This window comes from Ailuropoda melanoleuca, unplaced genomic scaffold (assembly GCF_002007445.2).
Source record: "Ailuropoda melanoleuca isolate Jingjing unplaced genomic scaffold, ASM200744v2 unplaced-scaffold9607, whole genome shotgun sequence".
Taxonomy (NCBI): domain Eukaryota; kingdom Metazoa; phylum Chordata; class Mammalia; order Carnivora; family Ursidae; genus Ailuropoda; species Ailuropoda melanoleuca.
Window position 1 is genome coordinate 266,628 of NW_023255111.1, and position 20,910 is coordinate 287,537.

Below are 20,910 nucleotides of genomic sequence, written 5' to 3' on the forward strand. Positions count from 1 at the left end.
TATTTTGCTTAGCATTATCTCCTCCAGTCCCATCCATGTTGCTGCAAATGTTGTAAAATTGTTCTTTTTGATGGCTGAGTAATATTCCATTGTATATATGGACCACATCTTCTTAATCAAGTCATCTGTTGAAGGGTATCTCAGCTCCATCCACAATTTAGCTACTGTGGACAATGTTGCTATGAGCATTGGGGTGCATATGGCCCATCGCTTCACTACGTCAGTAACTTTGGGGTAAATACCCTGTAGTGCAATTGCTGGATCATAGGGTAGCTCAATTTTTAACTTTTTAAGGGACCTCCACACTGTTTTCCAGAGTGGCTGGACCAAATTGCATTCCCACCAACAATGTAAGAGGGATCCCCTTTCTCCACAACCTCTCCAACAATTGTTGTTTCCTGCCTTGTCAATTTTTGCCATTCTAACTGGCATAAGGTGGTGTCTCAGTGTGGTTTTCATTTGAATTTCCCTGATGGCTAATGATTTTGAACATTTTTTCATGTGTCTGTTAGCTATTTGAATGTCTTCATTGGAAAAGTGTTCATATCTTCTGCCCATTTCTGATTTGTTTATTTGTTTCTTGTGTATTGAGTTTGAGAAGTTCTTTGTAGATCTTGGATACCAGTCTTTTATCTGTAGTGTCATTTGCAAATATCTTCTCCCATTCCATGGGCTGCCTCTTAGTTCTTTTGACTGTTTCCTTGGCTGTGCAGAAGATTTTATCTTGATGAATTCCCACAAGTTCATTTTTTCTTTTGTTTCTCTTGCCTTTGGAGATGTGTCACGAAAAATGTTGCTGTGGCTGATGTCAAAGAGGTTGTTGCCTGTGTTCTCCTCTATGATTTTGATGGATTCCTGTGTCACATCGAGGTCTCTCATCCATTTGGAGTTTATCTTTGTGTATGGTGTGAGAGCGGGGTCAAGTTTCATTCTTTTGTTCTTTGTTTTAATGTTTTTTATTATATTATGTTAGTCACCATACAGTTTCATTCTTTTGAATGTAGGTTTCCAATTTTCCCAGGATCATTTATTGAAGGGACTGTTTTTTTCCAATGGATGTTTTTTCCTGCTTTGTCAAAGATTAGTTGACCAAAGAGCTGAGGGTCCATTTCTGGGTTCTCTATTCTGTTCCATTGGTCTATGTGTCTGTTTTTGTGCCAGTACCATGCTGCCTTGGTGATCACAGCTTTGTAGTATAGCTTGAAATCCAGCAACGTGAGGCCCCCAGCTTTGTTTTCCCTTTTCAACAATTCCTTGGTGATTCGGGGCCTTTTCTGGTTCCATACAAACTTAAGGGCTATTTGTTCCAGTTCTTTGAAGAATTTCATTGGTATTTTGATCGGGATGGCATTGAAAGTGTAGATTGCTCTGGGTAGCATACACATTTTAAATATGTTTATTCCTCCGATCCATGAGCATGGAATAGTTTTCCATCTTTTTGTGTCTTCCTCAGTGTCTTTCAATAGTGATCTGTAGTTTCTAGAATATAGATCCTTTACATCTCTGGTTAAGTTAATTCCGAGATAACATATGATTTTTGGTGCTATTGTAAATGTAATGGACTCCCTAATTTCTCTTTCTTCAGTCTCATTGTTCGTGTATAGAAATGCAACTGATTTCTGAGCATTGATTTTGTATCCTGCCACATTATTGAATTGCTCTATAACTTCTAGTAGTTTGGGGGTGGAGTCTTTTGGGTTTTCCACATAGAGTATCATGTCATCTGTGAAGAGACACAGTTTGACTTCTCCTTTGCCGATATGAATACCTTTTTATCTCTTTTTGTTGTCTGATTGCTGTTGCAAGGACTTCTAGTACTATGTTGAATAATAATGGCAAGAGTTTGCATCCTTGTTGTGTTCCTGATCTTAAGGGAAAGGCTTTCAGCTTTTCCCCATTGAGAATGATATTAGCTGGTAGGTTTTTCATAGATGGTTTTTATGAAATTGAGGAATGGACCCTCTATCCCTACACTCCAAAGAGTTTTAATCAGGAAAGGATGCTGTATTTTGTCGAATGCTTTTTCTGCATCAGTTGAGAGGATTATATGGTTCTTGACTCCTTTCTTGTTGATATGATCTATCACACTGATTGATTTGCGAATGTTGAACCACCCTTGCATCCCAGAGATGAATCCATTAGAACTTTTAAGATTTACTCCTTTAGATTCTTTCAAATTTATGAAACAGTAACTTCAGTGACCATGCTATACAGAACTTACTTATTTCATAAGCTTGTATCCTTTGACTACCTTTACTCACTTACCCCACCTCATACCCCTGCATCTGGCAACCACCTATCTGTTCTGTTTCTATAAGTTCAATTTCATTACATCCCATATGTGACATCATACAGTATTTGTCTTTCTCTGAATTATTTCACTTAGCCTAGTACCTTCCAGGTTCATTGATGATGTAGCAAAAGGCATGATTCCTTCTGAGTAACATTCCATGTGTGTGTACTTTATCCACATTTATTTTATCTATTTGCCAAAAGACATTTAGGTTGTTTCCATTTCTTGACTATTGTAAATAATGCTGCAATAAACATAGGGAGCAGATATTTCTTTGAGAAAGTGATTTTATTTCCTGGAGATTATATATATATATATATATCCCAAGCTGGAATTGCTGGATCACATGGTAGTTTTATTTTTAATTTTTTGACAAACGCCCATACTGTTTTCCATACTGGCTGTACCGATTTACATTCCCACAGTATACAAGGGTTCCTTTCTCTCCATATCCTTGTTAATCCTTGTTATTGCTTGTTTTTTGGAGCCATTCTAATAGGTGTGAAGTGATATCTCATTGTGATTTTTATTTAAATTTCCTAATGATTAGTGATGTTGAGCACCTTTTCATGTACTTACTTGCCATTTGAATATTTTCTTTGGAAAAGTATCTATTCAGGTTCTTTGCCTCTTTTTTAATTGGGTTATTTGTGGGTTTTTGCTATTGAGTAGTATGAATTCCTTTAATATTTTGGATATAGCCCCTTATCACATATGTAGTTTGCAAATATTTTTCCCATTCCATAGGTTGCCTTTTTATTTGATTTTTCCTGTGCAGAACCTTTAAATTTGATATGATTCCACTTGTTTTTCTTTTGTTACTTGTGCTTTATGTGTCATGTCCAATAATTCATTGCCAAAACCAATGTCAAGATTTTTCTCCCATGTTGGCTTATAGCAATTGATTATTCTAGGCTTTATATTTAAGTCTTTAAGCCATTTTGCATTAATTTTTGTAATTGGTGTAACATAGGGGTCTATTTGATCCTTTTGCATGTGAATATCTAATTTTCCTAGAATCACTTATTGAAGAGGCTGTCCTTCTTTATTGAATGATCTTGGCTCCCTTTTCAAATTTTACTTGATTGTATATAAATGGGTTTATTTCTGAGATCTAAATCCTTTTCTATTGGTCTATGTATCTGTATTTTTCCCCAGTACTAAACTGTTTGGTTACCATAGTTTTGTAATACAGTTTTTTTTTAAAGATTTTATTTATTTACTTGACAGAGAGCAAGAGCAAGAGAACACAAGCAGGGGGAGCTGCAGAGGGAGAGGGAGAAGTAGACTCTGCTGAGCAGGGAGCCCAATGCAGGGTTCGATGCAGGGCTCGATGTGGGGCTCAATCCCAGAACCCTGAGATTATGACCCGAGCCAAAGGCAGACGCTTAACCGAATGAGCCACCCAGGCACCCCTGTAATACAGTTTGAAGTCAGAAAGTGTGATGGTTCCAGCTTTGTTCTTTCTCAAGATTGCTTTGGCTATTTAGGGTTTTTTATGGTTCCATACAAATTTCAGAATTGTTTTTCTTATTTCTGTAAAAAATGTCGTTTGAATTTTGACAGAAAATGCACAGAACGTATAGATGGTTTTGGGTAGTACAGACATTTTAACAATGTTAATTCTTCCAATCTAAAGACACAGGATATCATCCAGTTTTGTTTTTAATTTTTTTTCCATTAATGTCTTAGAGTTTTCAGTGAACACATCTTTCACCTCCTTGGCTAGATTTATTCCTAAATATTTTATCATTTTTGATACTATTATAAATGCATTGTTTTCTTTGTTTTTCAAATAATTCATTTTTGGTGTATAGATGCTACTGAGTTTTGTATGTTGATTTTGCATCATAAAACCTTACTGAATTCATTGATTAACAGCTTTTTGGTAGAGTCTGTAGGATTTTCTACATACAAAATCCATTCTTTTTCTTTTCTTCTCTCTTTTTTTTCCCCATGAGTGCCAATTTTAGCCCTTTAGTAGTCCATGCCACTGGTACTTAGGTTTGAGCCCCTAGCCCTAATTTTCCCTCTGGGCTTCTCCCACAGAGTTCTCTCCAATCCCTGGTCTCTCCTGTCCAGGCCTTCAGCCAGGTCAGCTGTTCCCTAGCTCCCTTCTTCCCCAGCTTAATTATGCTTAAGCACTATATTCCTCCATTCTCCTTTCTATAAAACTTCTAATTTAGCTCTCTTGTCTTAATCTGCCAGATGGGGAATATATTTCTCCCTTCCCCTGCCCTTTCTTTCTTTATTTTCTGAAACTTATTTGCTTCTTTGGGTCTTTAAACTGAAATCAGAGCTATAAAACACACCATGACAGGCATGATGAAACAATCTCTGTTCAAAATGTTTATTCATACTGTATTCTGAATGTTCAGTTTTGTGTGAAGATTTTACCAGTAGCAACAAGCCATTAGACAAATAAGTATCAAGTGCAAATCAAGTTAGACCAGCCACAGGTCCCATTCTAAATGACTGGTCAGAACAGATAAATCCAAAGTGGAAAGTGGAAATTAAGTTCCTTCTAATTAGGAAATAGCATTTTATATATCCTCTCCATCAATACATTTTTGTCTTTCTTTTTATCTTCTATGTATTAAGAAAGAAATAAGTATCCAGAGAATGGGGAGGTTGAAAAGCAAATTAAATTCATCTGGTATGGTTAATCTCATTTGCAGTCTGAGCCAGTTATGATTAAAAACTTGAGCCTGTATCAGAATCACCTGTTGTAGGTATGGGGAAGGGCCTGAGAATTTGTGTTTCTAATACATTCTTACATGTTACTGACGCTGTTGGTCTGAGGATCACACTTTGAAATCAGGAAGTGAGTCCTCCTTCTTTGTTCTTCCTTTTCAAGATTGTTTTAGACATTCTGGATCCCTTGCAATTCCATATGAATTTTAAAATCAGCTTGTCAGTTTTTCTGAAGAAGATATCCACATGGCCAACAGATACATGAAGAGATGCTTGACATCACTAATCATCAGGGAAATGGAAATAAAAACCACTATGAGATATCACCTCACAGCTGTCAGAATGGCTAAAATAAAAAAGACAAAAAATAACAACTGTTGGTGAGAATGTGGAGAAAAAGGAACCCTTGTGCCCTATTGGTGGGAATGTAAATTGGTATAGTGACTGTGGAAAACAGTATGGAATTTCCTCAAAAAATTCAAAATAGAAATATTATATGACCCAATAATTGGATATTCAACCAAAAAAACCCCACAAATAGCAAAAACACTAATTCAATAAAGATACATGCATATATCCCTAAGTTTACTGCAATACTATTTGCAGTAGCCAAGATTTGGAAGCAATTTAAATGTCCATCAATAGAAGAATGGATAAGGAAGATGTGGTGTGTGTGTGTGTGTGTGTGTGTGTGTGTGTGTGTGTGATGGAATATTACACAACCATAAAAAGGGATGAGATCTTGCCATTTGCAACAGCATGGGTGAACCTAGAGGGTATTATACTAAGTGAAATAAGTCAGACTGGGAAAGACAAATATCATATGATTTTACTCTTATGTGGAATCTAAAAATAAAACAAATGAGTAACAAATAAAAAGCAGAATTAGAACTATAAATACAGAGAGATGATGGTTGCCAGAGGAAAGGGGGGGTAGGCAAAATGTGTACAGGGAAGTGGGGAATACAGGCTTCCAGTTATGGAATGAATAAGTCATGGCACAGAATAGGGAATACCGTTAATTATATTATAATAGTATTGTATGGTGACAGATGGCAGCTACACTTGTGGTGAGCACAACATAATGTATAGGGAAATTGAATTACTACGTTGTATACTTGAAACTAATGTAAAATTGTGTGTCAACAATACTGAAATAAAAAATAAAATAATCAGCTAGTCAGTTTCTACAAAGAAGTGGACTGTGATTGAGGGATTATTTTGAATCTATAGATCAATTTGGGGAATATTGCCATTTTAGCAATATTAAGTCTTATAATTCATGAACATGGGATGTTTTGCTATGTAGAGCTTTTTAAATACCTTTCAACAATGTCTTGTAGCATGGAGAGAATAAGTTTTATACTTGTTTTATTAAATTTATTCCTAAATATTTTGTTAATGTTATTGTAAATGGATTTTCTTAATTTCAAGATTGTTCTAATAAGTGTATAGAAATAAAATTAATTTTTATATATTGATCTTATATCCTGTAATTTTGCTGAAATCATTTATTAACTCTAATAGTGGTGTGTGTGCATGTGTGTGTGTATGTGTGTGTATTCTGTAGGGTTTTCCATATGTAAGATTGTGTTANATTTTATTATATTGTGTTAATCACCATACAGTACATCCCCAGATTCCGATGTAAAGTTTGATGCTTCATTAGTTGCGTATAACACCCAGTGCACCATGCAATACGTGCCCTCCCTACTACCCATCACCAGGCTATCCCCTTCCCCCACCCCCTCCCCTCTGAAGTCCTCAGTTTGCCTCTCACAGTCCATAGTCTCTCATGTTTCATTCCCCCCTCTGATTACCCCCCTTTTCTTTATCCCTTTCTTCCCTTTTGTTTCTGCTTCTTGCCTCATTGCCTTGGCCAGAACCTCCAGAACAACACTGAATAGAGGTGATGAGACTGGACATCCTTGCCCTGTTCCTGATCTTAGGGGAAAAGCATCAGTATCTCATCACTAAGCATTGTGTTAGGTGTTTTGTAGATGCTCTTAAATATGTAAAATCTTATCATAGGCAAACAAACCAATTTTATTTCCTCCTTTCTGATTTGGATACAATTTCCTTCTTTTTCTTACCCAACTGCTCTTTGCTTAAGACTTCTAGTACTATGTTGCATAGGAGTGGTGAGATTGGGCACCACTGTGTTCTTATATTAGAAGAATAGCTTTCAGCTCCTATATCTTTGGGGTAAATATGCAGTAGTGCAATTGCTGGATCATAGGGTAGCTCAATTTTTAACTTTTTCAGGGACCTCCACACTGTTTTCAGAGGGGAGGGGGGGTGGGGGATTGGGACAGGCTGGTGATGGGTATTAAGGAGGGCATGTATTGCATGATGCACTGGGTATTATACGCAAGTAATGAATCATGGAACATTACATCAAAAACTAGGGATGTACTGTATGGTGACTAACATAACATAATAAAAAATTATTATAGAAAAAAAAGAATAGCTTTCAAACTTTCACCATTAAATGCGATGTTAGCTGTGGATTTGCCATATACTGCCTTTATTATATTGATGTAGTTCCTTCTACACCTAGTCCAATGAGAGTTTTTATCATGAAAGGATGTTAAATTCTGTCAAATGTTTTTTCAGCATCTATTGAGATGATTATACGATTTTCATATTTCTATTAATGTGGTGTATTACATTTTTCTGAGTTGCATATGTTAACCCACCCTTGAATCTCAGTAATGAATCCCACTTGATGATGCTGTATGATCCTTTTAATGTGCTGTTGTATTTGGTTAGCTAGTATTTTGTTAAGAAATTTTGCATCAGAAATATTGTCCTGTGGTTTTCTTTTCCATAGTGTCCTTATTTGGATTTAGTATCAGTGTAATGCTGGTCTCACAAAATGAGTTTGGGAGTATTCCCTTCTCTTCAATTATTTTTGAAGAGTTTGAGAAGGATTGACATTCTTTAAATTCTTGGTATAATTCACCACTGAAACCATCTATTCTTGGGCTTTTCTTTGTTGGGAAGTTTCTGCTTACTAATTCAACCTTTTTACTTATTTTTGGTATGTTCTTTGTTCATGATTCAATCTTAGTACATTGTATAATGTTTTGGAAATTATTCATTTCTTCTAGGTCATCCAATTTGTTAATATATACTTGTTCACAGAACCACTCTCATGATTCTACTTCTGTGGTATCATATGTAACATCTCCTGCTTAATTTCTGATTTTATTTGAGTCTTCTCCCTCTTTATTAGTTTAGCTAAAGGTTTGTCAATTTTGTTTATCTTTTCAAAAACCAGCTCTTAATTTAATTGATCTTTTCTATTGTTCTTCTGGTCTCTATTTCTCCTCAGATCTTTGTTATTTCCTTTTTTCTGCCAACTTCGGGCTTAAATTTTCTTCTTTTGCTTGTTTCTTGAAATGTAAAATTGGGTTATTTGATTTTTTTTCTTTGTGTAGGCATTATGGCTATAAATTTCCCTCCTAGAACTGATTTTGCTACATCCAATAACTTGGTATGTTGTGTTTTCATTTACATTTAGCTCAAGATATTTTATTTCTCTTTTGATTTCTTCTTTAACTCATAGGTTGTTCAGGAGTGTGTTGTTTAATTTCCATGTATTTGTGAACTTTCCAGTTTTCCTCCTGTTGTTCATTTCTAGTTTCACACATTGTGGTTGAATGATACCTGATATGATTTCAGTCTTCTTAAACTTGTAAGACTTGTTTTGTGACCTAACACATACTACCCTAGAGCATGTTCCATTTGTACTTGAGAAAATACCTGCTGCTATTGGATGGCATGTTCCTCATAGGTCTTTTAGGTCTTTTTTATTTGGCCTAAATATATTTCCAGTACAATGATTTCTTAATCATTTTTTGTCTATGTGATCTATCAATTGTTGATAGTTGTTAGTATTTTGTTAAGAAATTTTGCATCAGGAATATTGTCCTGTGGTTTTCTTTTCCATAGTGTCTTTATTTGGATTTGGTATCAGTGTAATGCTGGTCTCACAAAATGAGTTTGGGAGTATTCCCTTCTCTTCAATTTTTTTTGAAGAGTTTGAGAAGGATTGACATTCTTTAAATTCTTGGTATAATTCACCACTGAAACCATCTATTTGATTTGTTTATTATATTTCTGTTTCTTCCTTCAGGTATGTTAGTATTTGGTTAATGCATTTAGGTGCTCTATATTGGGTGCATATATACTTACAATTTATATATTTATGTTCTGGGTACATATATATCTTGATGAATTACCCCTTTATCATTATATAATGACCTTCTTTGTCTCTTGTGACAGTTTTTTACTTATATTCCATTTATCTGATATAAGTATAGCTACCTTTGCTCTCTTTTTGGCTTCCACTTGCATGGAATATATTTTTCCATCCCTTAGCTTTGAGGCTATGTGTATCCTTAAAGATGAACTTTGTCCTTCTTGGACAGTGTACAGTTGTGTCTTGTATTTTTATCCACTCAGCCATTCCATGCATGTTTATAAGAGAATAAAATCCATTTACATGCTGGAGGGGAGGCTAGTGGGTGGATGAACTAAATGGGTGATGGGCATTAATGAAGGCACTTGGTGGGACGAGCACCGGGTGTTATATGTAAGTGATAAATCACTAAATTTTACTCCTGAAACCAGTACTATACTACATGTCAACTAACTTGAATTTTAAAAAAATAATAAACTATAGAAAAAATAATAAAGTAATTATTGATAGGAAAGGACTTACTATTGTTATCTTATTAATTATTTTTCTGTTTTATACTTTTGTTTTTTTCTTCCTCTCTTGCTATCTTCCTTTATGAATCAGTGGTTTTCCTAACTGGTATGCTTTGATTCACCTCTTTTTTGTGTCTGTATCTACTGCAAGCACTTGCTTTGTTGTTACAATGAGGTTTACATAAAACACCTAATAGTTACAATAGTCTGTTCTATGCTGATAACAAATTACATATGAATACATAATAAAACTCTACCTTTTTACTCCCCAACCCCACATACTATGTTTTTGATGCCACAATTTACATCATTTTATTGCTATCCAGTAATAACAATTGTAGCTATAGTTTTTTTTTTTTTTAAGATTTGACAGAGACAGCCAGCTAGAGAGGGAACACAGGCAGGGGAAGTGGGAGAGAAAGAAGCAGGTTCCCAGCAGAGGAGCCTGATGTGGGGCTTGATCCCAGAACTCCAGGATCACGCCCTGAGCCGAAGGCAGATGCTTAACGACTGCGCCACCCAGGTGGCCTGTAGCTATAGTTATTTTTAATCATTTCATACTTTATCCTTTATAGATATAAGTAACTAACACACCAAAATATTGGAATATTCTGAATTAAATTAATATACTTGCTTTACCTGTGTGTTTATATTTGCATATGTTTTCATGTTACTAAATAGCATCCTTTCATTTCAGCTTGAAAAATTCCTTTCAGCATTTCTTGTAAGACAAGTCTAGTGGAGATGAACTCTCTCTCTCAATCTCTGTCTCTGGGAAAGTCTTTCTCTCTCTTTCATTTCTAAACTTTCCTGGGTATAGTATTCTTGGTTGACAGTTTTCTTCTTTCAGAACTTTGAAAGAAGAACATCCCACTCTCTCCTGGTCTGCTAGGGTCCTGCTGAGAAATCTCTGAATAGCCTTATATGGGTTCCCTTGTATATGAGGACTTTTTTCTCTTGCTGCTTTTAATCTTTTCTCTTTGGCTTTGATTTTGGACAGTTTTATAATGTATCTTGAAGATCATTTGGGTTGAAATTGTTTGGAAACCAATGAACTTCATGAAGCTGAATATTCAAATACCTATCCAGAATTGGAAATTTCCCAGCTGCTATTTCTTTAAATAAGCTTTTCCCCCCTTTCTCCCTCTTTTCTTCTTCTGGGACTCCAATATTTTGTAGATTGCTTCTCTTAAATTTATCCCATAACTCACATTGGCTTTCTTCACTTTTTAAAATTCTTTTTTCTTTATTCTACGCTGGACAATTTCAAATGACCTGTCTTTGACTTCACAAATTCTTTCTTCTGTTGTTCAAATCTGTTGTTGATGCTCTTTATTGCATTTTTCCCCCCATTTCATTCATTGTATTCTTCAGCTCTATAATTTCTGTTTGGTTCTTTCTTACGGTTTTCCCTCTCCATTAAATTTCTTGTTTTGTGTAATGTTTTCCTGATTTTGTTGAATTGTCTATGCTTTGTTGTAGCACACTGAACTTCCTTAAAACAACTATTTTGAAATGTTTACTAGAAAAAAATCACATATCTCCATATCTTTGGGGGTCAGTTTCTAAAAAATTGTGTTCCTTTGGTGATGTCATGTTTCCTTAATTTTTCATGTCCCTTGTAGTCTTGAGTTGCTATCTTTGCATTTGAAAAAGCATTTACTTCCTCTAGTCTTTATTGACTGGCCTCTTTTTTCTATGCATCTAAAAATAATCATTTTTTTTCTCCATGGGTGGTCTGGAACTTTTCTGCTGGACTTTTGAACTTTCACAAAAGCACACTCATCTGTGGGTGACTGTCAAAATCAATATTTTTTAGGGTGAAGACAGTAGAAAATTATTTTGCCATGTTGATGATGTCCTCTAACATGCAATTTTCAAAGGTGGTAAGTGTCAGAAATATGAGCGTACTATGTGCCAACAAGTGATATGAAAATATTAGGGAGGAAGTGTTCATTTTTATTTGTCAATTAAGCTTTTTATTTTGAGAGTATTGTAGGTTTACATGACGTTGTAAGAAACAATACAGAGATATGCTTTGTAGCCTTTACTCAGTTTCTTTAGTGATAACATTTTGCAAAACTGTAGTACAATGTTACAACCAGGATATTAACATTGTTATAGGACACAGACAAGAAATAGAACATTTCTATATCACAAAATCACTAGTTGCTCTTCCATAACCACACTTATTTCTCTCCTGACCTTACCCCCCACTTAACCATTGGCAACCACTAATCTGTTCCCCATTACTAAATGATATTTCAAGAATGTTATATAAATGGAGTCATACCATATATAACTTTTAGAGAATGTCTTTTCTCACTCAGCATATAATTCCTTGGCGATTCACCCAAGTTGTTGCATGTACCAATAGTTGGCTCCTTTTTATTCATGAGTAATATTCGATGGTATGGATATACCATAATTACTCACTCACTGAAAGACAACTGGGATGTTTCCAGTTTGGGCTATCATGAGCAGAGCTGCTATAAATATTTGCTTAGAGTTGTTGTTTTATTTCCCCTCAAAGATTTTTTTTTAAGTTCAAGTTAGTTAACATAGAGAGGGTGTGTGTGTGTGTGTGTGTGTGTGTGTGTGTGTGTGTGTGTGAAAGTAAGTTTTCATTTCTTTGGGACAACTGCCCAGGAATATAATTTCTGGGTTATATGGTAGTGGTATGTTTTGTGTCTTAAGATACAGCCACATTATTTTCAGAGTGGCTGTACCACTTAGCATTCTCACCAGCAAGGTATAAATGGTTCAGTTCCTCTATGCCCTTGCCAGCACTTGGTGTTGTTACTATTTTTTTTATTTTAGCCTTTTTAATAGGTATGTAGTGATATCTCATTGTAGTTTTCATTTACATTTCTCCAATGATTAATAATGTTAACATCTCTTCATGCATTTAACTGCCATCCATATAATCCTCTTTAGTAAAAGATCCATCTTTTGCCCATTTCTAAAATGGAGTGTATAGTTTTTTACTGCTGAGTTTTGAGGGTTCTTTATATATTCTAGATACTAGTGTTTTTTGAGATACATGGCTTGCACATATTTTTTCCTATCCTGTAGTTTGTCTTTTTATCCTCTGCACATGGTGTTTCATAGAGCAAATATGTCTATTTTGATGAGGTCCATTGTATCAATTTTTCATTTCATGGTTCCAGCTTTTGTGGTCAAGTCTAAGAACTTCTTTGCCTAGCCTCAGATGCTGAAGATTTTCACTTTTTTGAAAAAGTTCTATAGCTTTAAATTGAAATCCACTATCCATTTTGAGTTCATTTTTATAAGGTATGAGTTTAGGTTGAAGTTTTTTTGTTTTGTTTTGTTTTGGTTTTGTTTTGTTTTGTTTTAGTCTATGGCTGAAACAGCATTTGTTGAAAAGGCTACCCTTCTTCCACTAAATTTCTTTTGCATCTTTATAAAAAATTATTTGGGCATATTTGCATAGGTCTATTTCTAGTTTCTGGTTTCTCTATTCTCTTCCACTAATACAATATGTCTATCCTTCTGCCAATACCACACTGTCTTGGTTATTGTAGCTATATAATTTGTGTTAAAATCAGGATAGACTGATTACCCCAACTTTATTCTTCTTTTTCAAGATTATTTTAATTACTTTAGGATATTCATTTGATTTTGAGATGGTCCTATAGCCTCTGGAGATGGGAGCTGTGCTCGTGGCCCTAGGGAGCTCCATGATGATGGACTGAAATATGTTGATAGACCAGGAATTAGTATTCAAATTCCAATAAGTTATAATCAATTCTTAAATCAAGACAGTGTAAAGGGTAAACATAAAGTAAAAAGGCCTTCCTTAGGGCTAGGCTTTGTCCTCTTTGCTTATATTACAGATGGGCTTCCCCTCCTCCAGAGCAGTAGACTGAGTTGATAAGGTCTCGTGGCATTATAGATGTGGTTAGAAGAGGACACTAGAGTAATTACCAATGCAATTACATCTGCATTAGAGAAATCTTAACAACAATGTTCCCATCACTTCCAGGAAGCAGTCATTGGAAGGGTTAAAGAAACTGGCTTTTATGGGTATCTGAAAGAATTCCCTTTTTGTTCTTCCCATGTACATAATATAATATTGAATTCCTAAGTTTGACAATTGTTGCAACATGTGTAGTTACCTTGAATCTCAAAATATATCAGTCATTACAGTTCTGGACTAGGATAGTCTTGAAAACTAGAAATAGAAATAATGGAGGAGATTCTTAGGAATTTTGGGAGGTTTGAAACTAAATGAGTTTCTTTGAAAACTTTAGAATTGTTGTTAAATGTGGAAAGCTGTTCAGGTGAACCAGTGTTTAGATACTGGGGAATAAGAGAGAGCCTGAAAGGAATAGCCTTGTGACTAGACAGGGTGGAAAAGGAACTGACACAGAGGCTTGGTTTGAGTGAGCAGGACTGTTTTCTGGTTTGTTGCTTTATGGATGTCCCTCTGCTTTAAGAGTTCATAGTGAAAAAAACAGCTAACCTCAGATAGACTTGAGGGAACCCGAGCTGAGGTAAAGGGGTCCCATCATATCATGAAGGTCAGTGTGGTAAGGACAGTGGAGGGAATCAGAGTAAGAGAAGCTCAAGGGTTAAGAGCCTCCAGGAAACAGGCTGGCCACTAGGACAGTAGCCTCTTTATAGTCTGAGGACTCCCCAACTGCCTGGGGTTCTGTTCTGCTTGTATCTCCATCTAAGGAAGGAGCACAGTCTCTCACAGCATTGCCCTACTCATCCAGACCATATCTTCACTGACATTAACTCCAGATAGCTTTCTAACACTATCTCTTATGTTTTCACCCTCAAGAGGTTAGGAGTGATTGCCTTTTTTAATTCCCTATCTGAAGATAATCACATTTCCATGATGAAAGAGAGAACCAGTGAGTGCCTCCCAAGGACAAGAAGTAATGAGCAGTTAAAAGGAAGGCATGTCTAACCAGAGGGGCTTCAGCTAGGTGCACTGTTTAATTGGAAATCAGGTATTCACAGGCACACAGCTTCCTCAGTGGAAAGAAGCTTCATTTGGGAATAATTAAGGGTGCTTTATGTGGCCACTAGAATTTCAGGCACCTTGAAACTAATCATTTTGTATGGTGACTCATTCTGAACCAAAGAGACTACTGAGAAAGCAGAGGAAGGGCCTGGGGAAAGTGAGGTCTCATTAAGATCACCTGACAGTGGCAGTCAGGAATAGAAGCAGTTGTCAGTAATTGAGGTGAGACAAAAAAAGTGAGCTGTTCTTTCCCAGCACAGAGAATCAGCAGAACCCTGAGATGGTGAGGGAAGAACAGTGGACTTGGAATCAAGATGAGTTAAGTTCACAATCACTTCACACCAAAGATCTTGTTTCCTCATCTGGAAAATGAGGCTAATAATGCCTACTTGTCAGAAGTACCATAAAGATAAAATTAAAGAACTTATATAAAATGACTGGTACTAAATAGGCTCAAAGGGTAGTTACTTCCTTTTGTTCAACTAAGCATTTTAATTATGTCTAGTTCATGAAAATGAGAAAATAAAGCTTCATTTCATATTTAAATTGATTCTTAAGGTATTTTCCTTTTTTTTTTGAGAGAGAGAGAAAGAGAGAGCCAGTGTGGGCACATGGCGGGTAGGGGGCGGTGGGAAGAGAGGTGCAGAGGGAGTGGGAGAGAGAATTTTAAGCAGTCTCCACACCCGGTGTGGAGCCCAAGGCAGGGCTTGATCTCAGGACCCTGAGGATCATGACCTAAGCCAAAATCAAGAGTTAGATACTCAACCAACTGAGCCACCCAGGCACCCATATTTTCCTTTTTTAAGTACTTTAGTTTATGGTTCAGAGAAAGAGAATGAATATCTGAACCTTCTGTCTTGGTTCAGTTTGAAGTTCTCCATTCTGATTTGAGACTCCTAATCTTGCAAATGCCCCCAAACAAATGAAAGAAAATTGTATACATATTCCAAATATACTTATTAATAAAATTTACAGTTATTATTGTCCATCTATCTCTAAATTGTGAATAAAGTTTAGATTTTCTCTCTCTTTTACTTATGTAAAAATGAAAAGAAATAGAAATTCTATTTTCTCCCGTACCCAAAGAACTATCTTTGGACATAACTACCTTACACTACTTACTCCTAAACCTTATGTCTATAAGACCATATGCCACCTGTTATCAGGGAAACCTGGAAACCCAGACAATCCCCATCACCCCCAAGTGAACTTCAGCCTGGAAACAACCCTGGGGATATGCAATCACATAGTTAATGGCTTCCCAGTCTCGCAAAGAGAGTAAGTGGGGCTGGTGGGGTGGCAATGGTTAAAGGCAACTTTACCTTTTTGTTTAGGGACTTTTCTCACAGTCATTGCAGCCTGCCTCTTCTGGTTTTCAGAAATTTCAAAGCCTGTAACATAAAAATACATGACTCTGTTATAAAAAAAACATAGACCTTTCTTAAATGTACAAATTAGTACAACTTTTCTGAAAGAATAATTTGGCAAGATATATCAAAAGTCTTGAAAAGCAAATAAATAAATGGTGAGAAACTTGAACAAATATTTAGCCGTAACAATGCATTTCATAGTATACAGGGGCAAAAAAAAAATGGGAACATGAGTTAAGAGGCTGTTAAATGAAGAATGGATGAATAAAGTATGGTGTGAAGTAAAAAAATATTTCACAACCAAAAGCAAAAACAGATGAGTCAAAAGACAAGAGATTACAATAAGAAAATTTTTTTAAAGAAAAGTTTCAAAAAGAAGAAAAAATAAAATAGCAAAAAGTAATTAAATAACAGAAATGTCTATTCTTTTATTTTTTATTTTTTATAATAATTTTTTTATTATGTTACATTAGTCACAATACAGTACATCCCTAGTTCTTGATGTAATGTTCCATGATTCATTATTTGCATATAACACCCAGTGCTCCATGCAATATGTCCCTCCCTAATACCCATCACCAGACTATCCCAATGCCCCACCCCCCTCCCCTCTGAAGCCCTCAGTTTGTTTCCCAGAGTCCATAGTCTCTCATGGTTCATCCCCCCTTCTGTTCCTTCCCTTCATTTTCCCTTCCTTCTCCTATTGATCTCCCTGCTGTTCTTTATGTTCCACAAATGAGTGAAACCATATGATAATTGTCTTTCTCTGCTTGACTTATTTCACTTAGCATAATCTCCTCTAGTCCCGTCCATGTTGCTGCAAATGTTGTGAAATTGTTCTTTTTGATGGCTGAGTAATATTCCATTATATATATGGAACTGTCTATTCAAGTCCTTTGTCCATTTTAAAAATTAAGTTGTTATTTTGCTATTGAGTTGTAAGGGTTCATTATATATTTTGGAAATTAACCTCCTATCAAATATATCATTTGCAAATATTTTCTCTGATGCCATAGGTTGCCTTTTCATTCTGTTCCTTTGCTGTGTAAAAGCATTTTATTTTGCTGTAGCTTTGTTTTGTTGACCACGCTTTTGGTGTCATATCCAAAAAATCATTGCAAGATCAATGCTAAGGAGCTCTTTCCCTATATTTTCTTCTAGGAGTTTTATAGTTTTGGGTCATACAATTAAGTCTTCAATACATTTTGAGTTAATTTTCATGTATGGTGTAAGGTAGGAATTAAATTTCATTCTTTTGCATGAGGATATCCAGTTTTCCCAGCACCGTTTATTGAAGAAACCCTCCTTTCCCAATTGTGCATCCTTGGTACTCTTGTCAAAAATATGTTGACTGTATATGTGTGGATTTATTTCTAGGCTCCCTATCCTATTCCATTGGTCTATATCTTATCTTTATGCCAGTACCATACTGTTGTAATTAATGTAGCTTTGTAATATATTTTGATATGATACCTCCAGCTTTGTTCTCCTCTCTCAAATATCTTTAGCTATGAAGGGTCTTGTGGTTCCTCATGAATTTTAGGATTGTTATTTCTATTTTAGTAAAAAAAAAATGCCACTGGAGTTTTGATAAGATCACATTGAATCTATAGCTGGCATTGGGTAAAGTGGACGTATTAACAATATTTAGTCTATTTATTTATGTGTTCTTTAATTTCTTTCAGCAAGGTTTTATAGTTTTTAGTGTACAAGTCTTTCACCTCCTTGGTTAAGTTTATACCTAAGTATAATCACATCCATTTTGATGTGATTATAATTGGGACTGTTTGTTTAATTTCTTTTTCAGATAGTTCATTGTTAGTGTATAGAAACACAACTGATTTTTGTATGTTGATTTTGTACCCTTCAATTCTACTGAATTCATTTATTAGATATAAAGTTTTTCTGCAGAGTCTTTAAGGTTTTCTGTATATAAAATAATATCATCTACAAACAGAAATAATTTTACTTCTTCCTTTCCCATTTGGATGTGTTTTATTTTTTTCTTGTCTAATTTTCTCTGGCTAGGACTTCCACTACTATGTTGAATAGAAGTGGTGAAAATGGACATAATTTTCTTGTCATTGATCTAAGAGAAAAAGCTTTGTTTTTCCCCATTGACTATGGTGTTAGCTGTGGGCCCTTTCATATATGGCCTTTATTATGTTCAGGTAAATTCCTTCTATACAGAATTTGTTCTGAGTTTTTATCACAAAAGAATGATAAATTATGTCAAATCCTTTTTCTGCATCTATAGATAGGATCGTGGGATTTCTATCTTTCATTTAATTATATCACATTAATTTATTTGCGTATGTTAAGCCATTATTGCATCCCAGGGACAAATCTGACTTGGTCATGGTGTATGATCCTTTTATTGTGCTGCTGCATTCTGTTTGTTGCTGTTTTAACAAAGATTGTTTCATGTGTGTTCATTGGGGATATTGATCATTAGGTTTTTTGTTTGTTTGTTTTTGCACTGGACAACTTAATATTGTTAAAATATCCATTCTGCTGAAGGCCATCTATAAATTCAAAGCAATCCTATCAAAACTCTAGCTCCATTTATACAAGATATGAATAAGTTCTATAGATCTGCTGTACAACACTGAGCCTATGGTTAATATTACTATATTATGCACTTAAAAATGTGTTGAGAGAATAGAGCTCATGGTGTTTTTACCACTTAAAAGAACAGGGTTGAGGTCTCCCCACAAAGGGGAAAAAATTCTGCCTCAGCTTTAGCCCATGCATGTGGAGTCCCATCCTACTCATGATCTTCCTGCCTATAGATGACAGCTTTGGACTAAACCCATGAGTTTAAGCCTGCCATGATCTTGCATTCTGACTGCCTGCTCCACGGATATTGGAGTTGCTTAGCCAGGTAATGTAATCACATAAGCCAATTCCTTAAAATAAATCTCTTAATAATACATGTATGGTTGTGCTTCCGATAGAAGGACTTATAGTTAGATTCTGTATTTCTCATGTGGAGAGTTATGTATGATAAATTAAATTAAAAAAACACAAGTTAGAGTAATATGTTTGGTATAATTTTGTAAGTAAAAAAGTTTTTAAAAAGTCTTATCTGTATATATGTTTATATGAACATAAGTATGGAAATAGGCACACTACACTTACACTGATTATCTCACACAGCATAGGAGTGATAGAGAAGGGAAAATAATGCTAAACATAGACTTTCAGTACTATGTTGGACAGAAGTAGTGAGAGTGGACATCCCTGTCATGTTCCTGGCCTTAGAGGAAAAGCTCTCAGTTTTTCCCCAATGAGGATGATATTCGTTGATTTTCATATATGGCTTTTATGATATTGAGGTATGTTCTCTCTATCCCTATACTGTAGAGAATTTTAATCAAGAAAGGATACTGTATTTAGTCAAATGCTTTTTCTGCATCAACTGAGAGGATCCTATGATTCTTGTCCTTACTTTTATAGTGTGGTGTATGACATTGATTGATATGCAGATGTTGAACCACCTTGCAGCCCAGGAATAAATCCCACTTGATTGTGGTGAATAATCCTTTTAAAATACTGTTGGATCCTATTGGTTAGTATCTTGGTGAGAATTTTGGAATCCACGTTCATCATGGATATTGGTCTACAATTCTTCTTTTTCAGAAGAAAGAGAAATTAAGGAATTGACCTCTTTTACAAGTGCACCAAAAACCATAAGTTACCTGGGAATAAACCTAACCAAAGAGGTAAAAGATGTGTACTCTGAAAACTATAGAACACTTAGGAAAGAAATTGAGGAAGGCACAAAGAAATGGAACAACATTCCATGCTCAAGGATTGGAAGAACAAATACTGTTGAAATGCCTATGTTACCCAAAGCAATCTACACATTCAATGCAATCACTATCAAAATTCCAACAGCAATTTTCACAGAGCTGGAACAAGCAATCCTAAAATTTGTATGGAAGCAGAAAAGACCCCAAATAGCCAAAGGAATATTAAAAAAGAAAACCAAAGCTGGTAGCGTCAAATTCCAGACTTCAAGCTATATTACAAAGCTGTAATCATCAAGACGGAATGGTACTGGCACAAAAACAGACACATAGATCAATGGAACAGAACAGAGAACCCAGAAACGGACCCTCAACTCTGTGGTCAACTAATCTTCGACAAAGCAGGAAAGACTATCCAATGGAAAAAAGTCTCTTCAAGAAATGGTGTTGGGAAAATTGGACAGCCACATGCAGAAGAATGAAATTGGACCATTTTCTTACATCATACACACACACACAAAACCTCAAAATGAATGAAAGACCTAAACGTGAGACAGGAATCCATCAAAATCCTGGAGGAGAACACAGGCAGCAACCTCTTTGACCTCAGCCACAGCAACTTCTTGCTAGACATGTCTTCAAAGGCAAGGGAAACAAAAGCAAAAATGAACTATTGGGACTTCATCAAGATAAAAACCTTCTGCACAGCAAAGGAAACAGTCGACAAAACCAAAAGACAACCTACAGAATGGGAGAAGATATTTGTAAATGTCTTATCAGATAAAGGGCTGATATCCAAGGTCTATAAAGAACTTATCACATTCAACACCCAAAAAACAAAAAAAATCTATCAAGAAATGGGCAAAAGACATGAACAGACAGGTCTCCAAAGACATACAAATGGCCAACAGGCACATGAAAAAATACTCCACGTCCCTTGGCATCAGGGAAATACAAATCAAAACCACAATGAGATACCATCTCACACCAGTCAGATTGGCTAAAATTAACAACAGGAAACAACAGAGGTCGGTGAGGATGTGGAGAAAGGGGAATTCTCTTACACTCTTGGTGGGAATGCAAGCT

At 35.5% G+C, this 20,910-nt stretch overlaps 1 protein-coding gene across 8 annotated transcripts in view; it reads right to left on the reverse strand.

Moving 5' to 3' along the window:
* The window catches only part of ARHGEF9 (Cdc42 guanine nucleotide exchange factor 9), a 228,662-nt gene that overhangs the window by 8,697 nt on the left and 199,055 nt on the right, over positions 1-20,910 (reverse strand). For all 8 annotated transcript variants that reach the window (XM_034653524.1, XM_034653527.1, XM_019792630.2 and 5 more), the window contains one exon: positions 16,025-16,093. In XM_034653524.1, the coding sequence (XP_034509415.1) occupies positions 16,025-16,093 (69 nt within the window). The remainder of the gene's footprint in view (positions 1-16,024; positions 16,094-20,910) is intronic.